The 12,337-nt window shown below is 45.4% G+C and overlaps 1 protein-coding gene across 2 annotated transcripts in view; it reads right to left on the bottom strand.

Moving 5' to 3' along the window:
* LOC102304087 (integrin alpha-11) overlaps positions 1-12,337 on the bottom strand; it is a 48,467-nt gene that overhangs the window by 2,477 nt on the left and 33,653 nt on the right. The window contains exons 11-26 of one of the 2 annotated variants that reach the window (XM_005936972.2): positions 11,865-12,009; positions 11,297-11,445; positions 11,034-11,177; positions 10,187-10,390; positions 9,959-10,089; positions 9,171-9,343; positions 6,034-6,173; positions 5,841-5,951; positions 4,610-4,695; positions 4,313-4,517; positions 4,137-4,235; positions 3,405-3,481; positions 1,094-1,177; positions 888-990; positions 694-807; positions 209-295 (exon numbers count right to left, since the gene is read on the bottom strand). In XM_005936972.2, coding sequence (XP_005937034.1) covers positions 209-295; positions 694-807; positions 888-990; positions 1,094-1,177; positions 3,405-3,481; positions 4,137-4,235; positions 4,313-4,517; positions 4,610-4,695; positions 5,841-5,951; positions 6,034-6,173; positions 9,171-9,343; positions 9,959-10,089; positions 10,187-10,390; positions 11,034-11,177; positions 11,297-11,445; positions 11,865-12,009 — 2,052 coding nt within the window. The remainder of the gene's footprint in view (positions 1-208; positions 296-693; positions 808-887; positions 991-1,093; positions 1,178-3,404; positions 3,482-4,136; positions 4,236-4,312; positions 4,518-4,609; positions 4,696-5,840; positions 5,952-6,033; positions 6,174-9,170; positions 9,344-9,958; positions 10,090-10,186; positions 10,391-11,033; positions 11,178-11,296; positions 11,446-11,864; positions 12,010-12,337) is intronic. The other variant, XM_014338298.2, reaches the window with a different exon arrangement.

The raw sequence follows: 12,337 nt of genomic DNA, 5'->3' as shown, positions 1-12,337 counted from the left end.
ACACACACACAATGGGATCATCCCATAAAGAGGCTCTCTCTCTCTCTCTTTCTCTCTCTCTGTGACTCTCTCTCTCTCTCTGTCTCACACACACACACACACACACACACACACACACACACACACACACACACACACACACACACTCTGTGAAACACTGCTGTTTAACTCCACTGTTATCCTGACTAACAGGCTCCTTCAGCCTTACCAGCTGTGACAGGTGAGTCAGATCCTCAGGTGTGACAGGACTGCTCATTCTAACGTGAGGCAGTGTGCAGTGGGATCCCGCTGCCTGCTGGGAGGAAGAGGAGGACTCCGTTATAATGGTAACCTCTAGCTCTAATTGCTGCTTCGCCAATCTGGGCCAAAACATTAAAAAAGCAGCTGAGCACAGTAAGTCAGAAACACGGCGACAGGACAGAAAAAGAGAAACCCTCCGTTTGCAGTAGATATGTGACAGGCAGGCGGCGCTGCTGTCACTCACGCTCCTCACAGTTTAGTGAATAAGTGATGCCTGTACAGTGAAAGCTGAGGGCTTTGCAGCAACAAAGGCGGGAGTTTCATTTTAAATCGATTTAATCCTTCATTAAGGGTAAAACCTGAAAGTACGGGGAAGGCTCATTCAAGCGAGCCATCTGTTCCTGCAGCGTCGGTGAACAGAGATAACCACAGCACAAAGATTTCCAGCGTCACCTGTTCGATGCTGACGTCCGTAATGTTCAGCAGCTGGTTTCCTCTCATGGTCACAGCCCAGATATCAGCCCCGAACAGGACGCCCTGCACCGAGAACAGGCCCAGGTTCTGGATCTGCACACACGGGAGAACCGCATCAGAACGTCTTTATGAGCAAACATCTGCAAACATCTGCAACAGTTTGTTTCACTCACGTAATAGGAGAGGTTGAAGGTGTGAGAGCTGCTGTCTGATTGGTCCCAGGACGAAGAGGAGGAGGAGTCAGCTCTGATTACAAAACGAGGAGGGTAGGGGTCTCTGTCCAGAGAAGGAAGAAAGCAGACACACGTGAACTCTTCTGAATGCGCACGTGCAACTTTTTAAACTTTCAAATCACAAAAAGCTCAAAAGCTTCAGCCACCTGGTGAAGAGGAGCTCGGTTTGGTATTTCAGGGGGAGGAAGATGTCATTGGTGTTGTCGTCCGGGTAACCCTCGTCCCCCTCACTGAGTAACACACAGATAAGCACGCTTAAAAGGACGAAAGCTTGAAAGTTCAACGGTAACACTTTACAATACAGCCCACGGCGAAGAGCATAATTAATCTGTGATTACAAATAATTCAAAGAATTTTATTTATATTTACCGACAAATACTCAACCAAACACTCCAGGCTGTGTTACCACCAAAATAAATGAAAGGTTTAAACTTTGTCCAAGATGAGCAGGAGAGAATCGCGCTCGTCCCACCACGTGTCCATAAATTATGACATACATCTGGCTCCATCTGACCAATCAGATGCATCCAGGTGTTTCTTTGGTCGCACCAATCATCGAGCCTTCGCCATCACAGTCAAACCTCCCACAGGAAGTGATTCTTTTATTTGGAGCAAACTTCCTCTTTCCTCCTTTAAACAAAACATTTAGAAACCAAACCTGTATGGACTGGGTTTCTTAAAATCAAGTTTTTATCGTCTGTTTAATGTTTTACTGTTTCCGTCTTTAAATCATATCATCGGTTTTCTTGTAATTTCTTCTGCTTCATGAAGCTGAACAGCGATACCCGAGTCCCTGGATCTGGATTCATCTGTGAGTAATCACCAAAACACCATCACACACGCTCAGGTAGGAATTCACCTGGTCTCCTGTCTCGCAGCCATAAACGATCCTTCTGGAAATTCCTGGATCCAGATCCAGATGTTAATCGACTCCAAAAGTTGATCACTTCGCTACCTCTGGGAACACTTTCACGCAAATCCATCCATAACTTTTAATCTAATCCTGCAGCAGTCAGGGCAGAAGACTCGCATAACCTCATCCTTTCCTCTTTAATGAACACGGCGCAGATTCCCAGCTGATGTTTTATGAAACTGGATCAGGGATTAAATAATTATTTGTCATTGACCACGAAGAACTAGCTAGTTACTTACATCTCTGTGCTACGGTTAAAATACGACCTAATCAGAATAGTATTGATATAATAAAATATTATATAAAATATCATATAATAAATGTTACAATAAATAAGATAAAGACTGATTACAATAACACGTCAGTTAAAAATATACTGCTCACACATTTCTCCTGCTATATTTAGGTTGTCAGTTTTCTGTGTCTGCCCGTCCTCGTCAGGTTCAGATGTACACTCTTCATCTCACCTGTTCCCGATGAGCTGATTCCGTCAGCAGCTGCTTCCCTGCAGCTTTGCAGTGATTCCCTGTGTTCCACACGCTTCTCATTTGGTTCGCACATTCCTACTCAGGACCCTGATAATCATATTTTAGGCTGCTTTCACCTGCTGCTGCTGTCAGCCTCTCTGCAACCCACCTCCACTCCAGCTGTCTCATTTCATATCTATTCTTCATGATGTTCTCCCCAACGGACGTCAAGGTGTCAGGGTCCTGGGTCTCCTGACCCAGCATGTTTAGTTCTTTGTGATGTTTGTATTATCGTACTTGTGTGAGTTATTCTATGGTTTCTAGTTTCGATCCCTTGCCCTTCATGTGTCCCCTCTGTTCTGTCTGCATGTTGAGTTCCCCTCTGTGTCTCTCGGTTCTTAGAGTCCTCTGCCTTATGGTTTATGTCTCTGTGTTTCTTAGTTGCTGTCTCCACTGTGTCAAGTTCGCATCTCTGTGTCATACTTCCTGTTTTACTTTGAAGGTCCGTGTCTTATGTGAATGTGTCCTGCTTTGCTTGTCTCGTCAGTCCTGATTTCTCCCAGCTGTGCCCTCCTTCTGTGTCTCATTCCCCTCGTTACTTCCCAGTGTATTTAAACCCTGTGTTTCTCTGAGTCAGTGTCGCGTCGCCCCTCATGCTGTGTGGATCTCCCTGTGTCTCTCTGTGGGTTTAGTTTACGTTTGTATGACTTTTTCCTGCCAGCAAATAAAGCGAGTTCTTCGTGTTTAAACCTCGTGCCTGAGTGCCTGCATTTTGGGTCCAACTCCTTCCTGCCGCACAGCGACTCATGACACAAGGAGGTCCCAGAACACAGCGGTACCACTAAGTTTACCTCTCTGAGGTCAAACAGCTCATCCTACCCCGATCGCCCCGATCCTACCCCGATAACCCCGATCCTATCCCGATCGCACCCCGATCGCCCCGATCCTACCCTGTGAATCACAGGATGGAGTTTTGGTTCTCCTTAATATTGTTGTATAAAATCTCGTCAGAGGACAGAAAATAATAATCGTGATTTACTTCTGTGACATCACATTACACATGTTCAGTTGTCTTACCTGGTAGTTACCATGACCACATGTACGTAATCCAGGAAGATGTAGCGGCTGAACTCAAACTCCACATTGAAAGTTACCTGGACAGGAAAGGAGCAGGTGCAAATTCATCCTCTCAGGCTCAAAAACATTTAATCGTCTCCTTCTCCTGGCCTAACATCCTTAATTAGAACATTTTAGTCAGAACGTTAAATGTCTGCTCCATCACATCATCATGTGAAGCTTCTTTGTTTTCTGTTTTTTATTTATTTTATTTTCCACTGCAGCCTGTCGTCGTCTGCGGCTGAACCCGTTTTCCCTCCGGCTGTGTTCTCCCCCCAACCAGCAGCCGGAGCCTTTTTAACAGGAAGCTGGAAATAATCTCCAGCTCAGTCTTATTCACACAGCAGCCCTGAGGGGCCTCACAGTGAGGGGTGGGGATCACGGTCATGTTTACAGGGACACTCGTTAAGGTAATGAAGGATTTTAGTCAGCAGCTATCATTGGCAGCATATTTCTGCCCAGTTTAATCACTGTTATTAGTCTGGCTGTATAACAGCGGTATGATGAGCTAATAACCTGTTTATCTGTGATGTTCAAACCTGTCCACATATTTAGGAGGAAGAAGAAGCTCCATCACCCTAAACAAAGGGCTGTTGTATCAGGGCAACAATAATAACCAATGAGGAAACTGCAGGTGGTCGATCCTTTTTTCATCCCAAAATCATCATTTGAATGAAAATAGCGCTGCCCTACCTGAGACAGCGACTTCATGAATGGCGCGCTGATGTTGCAGATCCTCTGGGTCGCCAGTCTGTCCTCAGAGGAACACTCAATCTGGATATCTGATTGGTCCTGAGGGAAGAGGCGGCATAACATGAATCCAGCATGCACTTTGACCTTTTTAGGATGAGGACAGAAAGTTTGAGTACCTTCACTAAGAGGCTGGAGAAGATCAGGTTGGAGGAGGTGGAGATGTGGATGGCAGCTCCGTATGCGTTCTCTCCCTGGTTCTCCAGTCGGGCGAACACCACCATCCTCCTTCGCTCGGACTCCACGACAAACGGCTGCCTCTCAGGCGCCCCCTGGTGGCTGCAGATGGAGCTGGCAGCCCATCGGTTCGACCTACAGAACTGCCTACAGGTGAAGCAAAGAAATAATTACCAGTCTCTTAATAATTTACACGGATAGATGTGAGAGATTAGTTTAGTGGAGACCGGGTTACTCACTGAGCACTCATCAGGTCCGTGTGACTATGGAGGATGAGGTCAGGAACGCAGGTGTCTTCCTGCTCACATCCGTTCCAGAAGTGAATCTACAGGGAAAAACAGATGATTAACGCATTTATCCATTTGTTGCAGGACATAAACACTGAAGGGAGAATTCTGAGATACTTCCAGTACAGACGACAGGCTTACAAAAGTATTCGGCCCCTTGAACTTTCCCACATTTTGTCACATTACAGCCACAAACATGAATCAGTGTTATTGGAATTCCACATGAAAGACCAACACAAAGTGGTGCACACGTGAGAAGTGGAACGAAAATCAGACATGATTCCAAACATGTTTTACAAATAAATAACTGCAAAGTGGGGTGTGCGTAATTATTCAATAACTTTATCCCTCACTTGTCTGCTGTCTAAATCCAATCCAGAATCTGTGGCAAGATCTGAAAGCTGCTGTTCATAAACGCTGTCCATCTAATCTGACTGAGCTGGAGCTGTTTCAAAGAAGAATGGGCAAAGATTCAGTCTGTAGATGTGCAAAGCTGGTAGAGACAGACCCTAAAAGACTGGCAGCTGGAACTGCAGCAAAAGCTGGTTCTACAAAGTATTGACTCAGGGGGCTGAATAATTACGCACACCCCACTTTGCAGTTATTTATTTGTAAAACAATGTTTGGAATCATGTATGTTCGTTCCACCTCCCTTCTCTCATGTGCATCACTTTGTGTTGGTCTTTTGGTGTGTGTGGTGTGTTGTGGTGTGTGTTGTTGTGTCGTGGTATTATTAGTATGTATGTATGTATGTATGTATGTATGTATAACAGATATCTAGCAATTCTAAATGTACCCCGCCCTCCAGGGAAGAGCCTGATTAGTTGCCCAACGTCCCTGAACTGGCTCCTCTTGACATGAAGTTGGAGCCAACTTCCAGCTCCGTCAGGATGTCTGAACTCTTCACCTTTCAGAGGAAACTCAGAGGAGCTGACCTCATACTTCAGGCTGTTACCCAGATCGTGACCACAAGGGCGGGTTAAAGATTGACCAGTAAATCCAAAGCTTTCAGATTATCATCTTCCCATCAGAAAAATACATCTCAGAGAAGCTGACTCTGGTCTGCTCTGAACAACAACTTCTTTCTTACCTTTTTTCACTTTATAAAAAGTGTTCTGTGCAAAAAATATTTCTCTGCTCTGAAGCTAATCAGGCAGTTCAAACCCGTGTTCGAAGCTCTCACCTCGGTTCTTTGGGTGCTCTGCCAGTCCGGGTCCAACACCGGCCCCTCGTCTGGGTTCTGCAATCCTGTCTCCAGGACGACAACTATGGGACGCCCGTAATCTGTCGTCTCCTGTTTGTCGTATTACATTTGTTTAAGGACTCACACCTAATGGGAATCATTTGACCGTGATTGTGCCCGGGCTGTTTCTGACCTGGACGGAGAAGCCAAGGCGTTTGCATATCTGACTTCCTGTCTGCAGAAACAAACTTCGGGGCTGCTGTCGATCCGATTCGTCCAGCACTGCCCGGGGAGGGAAACGCCTCTCATCCAACAGCAGACTGTACCAGACCGCTGAAGAGGAGAAGGAAAATGTGAGCTGAAACAGAGGCTTAATGTGGCACAATGAGACTGTAAATACAAAGAGAGCAGACTTTTACAGGTCCTTCAGAGGATATGAAAGGAAGTGATGTCATCTTTTATAGTCGTTAGTCCGAACTGCTCCACTTATGCTTCCAAAAATGTTTTGGAATAAATTAGAAACAAGTCCACCGACTATTGTTTCACAACATAATCAAGTACCAGCTTTACAGCTTCCTGTAAAGAGGGAACTGTACACTGTAATATTCATTCAGCAGTCGCCTCAAAGGTACTTTATATGAAAGTAAAGAACCTACAGTGTTAGGGAGAAAACCACAACAGTCAGATGCTTATCAATGGTCACCACTTAGCAACACTGGGGAGGGAGAACTCAAGATTAGGGAGGGGCAGAAGAGAACACATAGTGACCATGAAAAATAAAAGAAATTGTGTAATATAAACACGTTGGGAGGGACAAGAGGGGATCACCTGGTCCAGCCCTAACTATATGCTTTAGCAAAAAGGAAAGTTTGAAGCCTGATCTTGAAAGTAGAGATAGTGTCTGTCTCCTGAATCCAAACTGGAAGCTGGTTCCACAGAAGAGGGGCCTGAAAACTGAAGGCTCTGCCTCCCATTCTACTTTTAAATACTCTAGGAACAACAAGTAGGCCTGCAGAGCGAGAGCCAAGTGCTCTAATAGGGTGATATGGTACTACAAGGTCATTAAGATAAGATGGGGCCTGATTATTTAAGACCTTGTATGTGAGCAGCAGGATTTTGAATTCTGGATTTAACAGGAAGCCAAAACAGGAGAAATCTGCTCTCTTTCTAGTCCCTGTCAGGACTCTTGCTGCAGCATTTTGGATCAGCTGAAGGCTTTCAGGGAGTTTTTAGGACTTCCTGATAATAATGAATTACAGTCGTCCAGCCTGGAAGTAATAAATGCATGAACTAGTTTTTCAGCGTCACTCTGAGACAGGATATTTCTAACTTTAGAGATGTTGCACAAATGGAAGAACGCAGTCTTACATATTTGTTTAATATGTGCGTTGAAGGACATGTCCTGGTCAAACATGACTCCAAGGTTCCTCACAGTGTTACTGGAGGCCAAGGTAATGCCATCCAGAGTAAGAATCTGGATCCTGCAAACTAGCAGGTAGCTGCCTCTCCCTGATCCTGGGTCTGATTCAGGTTCTTCATTAAGTCATCAAAACAATACCTGTGAAGGTTGAACTCGGGTGTGGTTGTATTACTGAAGTTTCAGTGCTGTGCTGATGTTTGTTTTTATGTCCGGGACTCGTCGTGCTTTCAGGCTAAACTAAAGCAGATCCTAATAAAGAAATATGTTGACAATGCAGCTGGTGTCAGTCCGTTATCTGGACCTTCGTGAGCTTTCACAAACACGTTGCCGGTGTGTGTTCTTCATCTCCGTGTGCAGCTAATGTCTGAAACTGCATGCAGCCAAACTGTTCTTCAGTCTGAGAGCCTTTAGAAACTTTCATAATAGCAACGCACGCGTAAAATACAGCAACTACTTCTTAGTGCTTGATCTACAGTAATGAAGTGACGCATTTCCTGCGTCCTTATTAGTTGCTGGATGCAGCAGCCTACAGTGTAACTGCAGAGCTCGTGTTCATCTGTTTAACAACTGAGTTTGATTTATGAGAGCACGGAGAGCCGAGGTAAGCTGCTGCTCAGCTGGTGTCAGAAACGCCACGTCCACACTGACAAAAACGGGTCGATATTTGGTCCAATCAAACAGAGGTTCAGCCTGTGGCTCAGATCTTCGATCTGTTGAGCCACGCTCGTATTCGTGTTTCTGTAACGTCCAATCCAGGCTGGACGCTTAGGGAGGCGGGTGGGCAATAAGGAGCTCGAGGAGAGGGAGACGTGAAGAAGGTCTGAGGTGACGGAGAGAGAAGCAGCGACACAGTTAAACAGCTGGCTGGCGTTAGCATGTTAGGGAGGTTTCCATGCAGCCGGCCCAAACATCTGGAGCTGGTTACACACAGAGACACGACAACAGCGCGGGCCTCTGCGACCACGACAAGCTTCCCTCCACACAGACAGAAAACAGCTGCGTCCACTCAGCTGCAACGCTGCACAGCTGTTAGCAGAAGAAGAAGAATTCATATTTCTCTTCTTTTGAATGACACGTGAACTCGGCCGGTTCAGAGAGAGACTGATGAGCTCTTCCAGGATGATCTCATACTGTGACATCACAACAGCAGATTAGCTGCTACCTTTTTCCTTCGGACACAAATTTGGCTTTTGTTAGCGGCCGACCTCATTTCCAGGAAAGTGTGAATGCTGCCAGATGTAAAAACAGAAGGAAGCGATTTGTAACTCATAACAAACACTAAAGACAGAATCACGCCAACCTCCCGCTCAAAGTCATCTTCTCCTTCACCCCTGGACCTCGTCCAGCTTTGCTGCTAGGCTCAGGTCTCTAGGCACAAGTCCTAGGATGTACATTTTCCTCTCAGATGGGTGCTGCGTCTCCTGTGGGCCAGGTTCCAGAGATAAGATGATGCACCATGGTTACCTCCGGTGAGGGAACTAGTGGTGTCGAGGTGTAGAGCGGGGTCATGTCAACAATCCATTAAACTTTGACTTCCATCCACCGAGATCTTCAAGGTCGCCTTCATGATTTGTCAGTGGAAAGTTAACAAAAATCCTCAGAACTTAGAAACTATAATCATTACAACTGTGCTGTGTGTTGTCAACATATAGAAAGTACCACTGCATTTGAAATATGTCACATTTGACCTCTGACCTCTCCTTCAATCAGAGGGTCAAAGTGATAATAATGTTTCTGGATCTTTGAACTCTATGTGTGGATCCAGTTTTTTGATTTGATTCAAAAGCTCATTTGAGATTGATTTAAATGTCATTTCTGAGGAAAACGTGCCTGAACCTGAGGCAGGACCTTTCAGTGTGGTGATCAAATCCCACGCAGGTGAATAAGCGGACATGTTTGTGTACTCCTACCAACATCTTTCCTGGTCTTCGTCCTGGTCTTTGTCCTGAAGTCCAGACTCAGACAGACGATCACGGACATGCAGGTGACCTCCTTCCCTCCTCGCTGGCAGTCCTTGTTAAAGATGTTGACCTTCTCGGGTTCAAAGGTTAGTTTAGCCTGAATCTGCACCACACCACGAGACCTGCAGGGATGAAGCATGCTTATTATGAGTGTTTGTGCGTATTGGAGTTCCAAACTGTGGAGAGTCAGGTACCGCATAACTCTGTTTTACTGGATGTACTTAAACTAGGGTTTGGTTTCACAAAGACTCCTCAGTGAGTGCAATGCCCTCCAATCTGATAGGAAGAGTCTGTCTATAGTTTCCTATGGACCACATTGATCCCTCATAGGTGGTGGTGACTCATCGTGAGTCTGGTTGCTGTAACTTTGAGCCTGTATGAGGTTGTTGCAATCTGAGGGCCTGAGTTTGTCAGAAGGAAAAAACACCTATTGGGAGGTGACTTGTCAAACACAAGTTAGCCACGCCCTAAATTATCCCCTGCTTTCTGACCCTTGTTTACTGAAAAGACATCATGTTGTGTTGAAGATGCTTTGAACACAGTCATTAAAGCTTAACCTCATCACAAGTGTTTAGGTCAGTATTTAAGTGAGCTGGAGGCTCATTTTCTCATAAACTTCTACAGCCAGACTTCAGAGGAGTCGCCCCCTGCTGGCCTTTAGAAAGAACGCCGATTTGATTTGTTTTTCCAGCCTTACAGGGTCAAATCATCTGTCAGTTTATGAATGAGGCTCTGACCAGACAATGACAGCAGCTCCCAGCGCTCCCACTGCGAGGTCGACAAGTCCGTCTGCATTGATGTCCAAGACGCCATGAAGGCTTTGGCCAAAATACTGAAGACCTGCAGAAAAACCAGCCGCAGGCAGACGCTGGAGAAGCAAAACGAGAGAAGATTAAAACTCTCTGGGCTCTCTGATGCTGCATTATCTCTTCCAGCTAAGGTCCCTTAGCATCCGGACTGGTTACCTGTCTGTACTGAAGCTGGATGGTTTTGTCTTTGCCATGGAAGACGTAGACTGTCCCCTGGTGGTCATCCTCCAGTGGTGCTCCCACAACAAGCTCTTTGAACCCGTCTCCATTCATGTCAGGTACCTGAGCCAACGCTGAGCCCAGACGGGAGTTTTGGGAGTGGTCAGACACTTCCAGCACCCCCTGCAGGACAAACGACGTCTGGACAGAAACAAAACATTCTTTGGTTCAGGTTTTGTTCTTTATTAATCAAGGTTTCATTTATAAAAGTAATTTCAATCCAGTCGTGGACAGATTACTGAACAGGCCTAACAGCACACAGCTGGGGCATGAACAAGGCTCTGTTTGAAGTCATAGTTCACATTTGTTGTTGGAAGGTCAGTCCAACAAACAATCACAAAGCGACAGATAATTCTGCAACTCTTTTTCACCGTTTTAAAACAAGTGAAAAACATTCAAAACGACACAGAAACCAATCAGGAGGAGAGAGAAACTCAAAATAATCACGAAAACCAGCAAACTGACCACCAGTTGAACCTCTGTGGCTCTCAGTCATCCAGGTCATGCTAGTTTTAAGAGCTTGAAAAAGAAGACAGCTGGACACCTTTAGGTTTGAGCCTAAAGAAGTCTGCCTGCCTTCTTTTTTGAGAACCTGAAGAGATAAAACTAGATAAAGCTGTCAGTGGGGTTGAGGTACTTTTACCAATCTGTGCACTGGACCTTTTGTCTCATAATTTGTCCATGACTCTTGTGTGGGGTTATCATCTTGTGACAACGTCTTCTGCTATAATGACAGTTACAGAGAAATTGGTTGCTCCTTTGTAGCAGTACGTGGTTTTTATACCTGCGGTGTAACAGAGTAGATGTAAACCTTGCCTCTCTCCCAGCCATGGCTGTAGTACATGGGTGCTGCCACCAGGAGGACATCAGTCTGTCCGTCACTGTCAATGTCCATCGATAGCAACTCACTGCCAAAGTATGACCCAATCTAGACAAAAACACAAATAAACCATAGAAACGAAACAAGATATTACACCAAGGAAGAGAAACCTGAATGTCCACCAGGTTTGATTCATTCAAATATGGTCACAGTGGATTAAAACACACCTGCTCTCCCAGCAGTGCATGCCAGATGGTCAGGTCTCCACTGTTCTTCAGGGTGAATATGATCACCTTTCCAGTGTGGTTGAATCTTGGAGCTCCAGCTACATAAAGCTGAGAGCCGCGGGATGAAATGAGTGAACCCACCGAGTAGCCTGAAAGAAGATGAAAAACTGATTCGTTTGACGTGCACACATTGACCGTTCCATTTTGTTAAACCTATTTCCTCGGATTCTTCCAAGGTAAGAAAGCTTAAAGTAGACCGACTCTGCATTTTCTTATTTCCTGTCATATGTTTCCTGTTCCAAAGGGGGATGTTCCCATTAAACCTGACTAAAGTTTCTAGTAATGTGACCAGAATGGGCCAAACACACACTTCAGACTGCTCTAAACAGTCAGTTTATCATGTTTTATTTCTACTACTGAATCTGTATGACATCATAGAGGGCATAGCCTTAGAGTGATCTCATGTATCGCAGCTATACAACCCCTGTGCTCACCATTCCTTCTGAAGACCCACAGACTACAGGCTGGTATATCACATATCATATTGTACACTTTATATCAATATTACCCAGATAGGCTGCATGGTTCTTCAGCTCCTCTGGAAACTCATCCTGGTAGGATGATTTCGGTGGAACAACTTTCCCGTGTTTGCTTTCTTTCAGCACGGCACCATTCCAGTCATAGGCGCCCACCGCTCCGAGAAGAACACCATCCTAAAGGAAAACATGGATTTAAAGGGAAGGCACTGCTAAACCACCCACTATGTTTGAGGACTCACAGAGGCGACCCTAGAAACTCTAGGTACCCACTCTAACCCTGACTGTATGTCCAGATATTAAAGTTGTTACTGAGTCATCGGACAGCATTGAATGATCAAACCTTTGGGAAAAGCAGAGTCCCATCTGGGAGGTCTGAGTTGGCCCTCACTGATTTTGGCACTGCACTTCCCCATTAAAGGACCTTTAGTCACTCGTGACCAGAGATGGGCAGTAACTTGTACTTGTAACGCGTTACTGTAATCTGATTACTTTTTTCAAGTAA

The sequence above is a fragment of the Haplochromis burtoni genome, unplaced genomic scaffold, assembly GCF_018398535.1.
Source record: "Haplochromis burtoni strain Fernald_Lab_line unplaced genomic scaffold, NCSU_Asbu1 Contig_222, whole genome shotgun sequence".
NCBI lineage: Eukaryota > Metazoa > Chordata > Actinopteri > Cichliformes > Cichlidae > Haplochromis > Haplochromis burtoni.
This window is presented reverse-complemented; position numbering and strand designations above follow the sequence as displayed.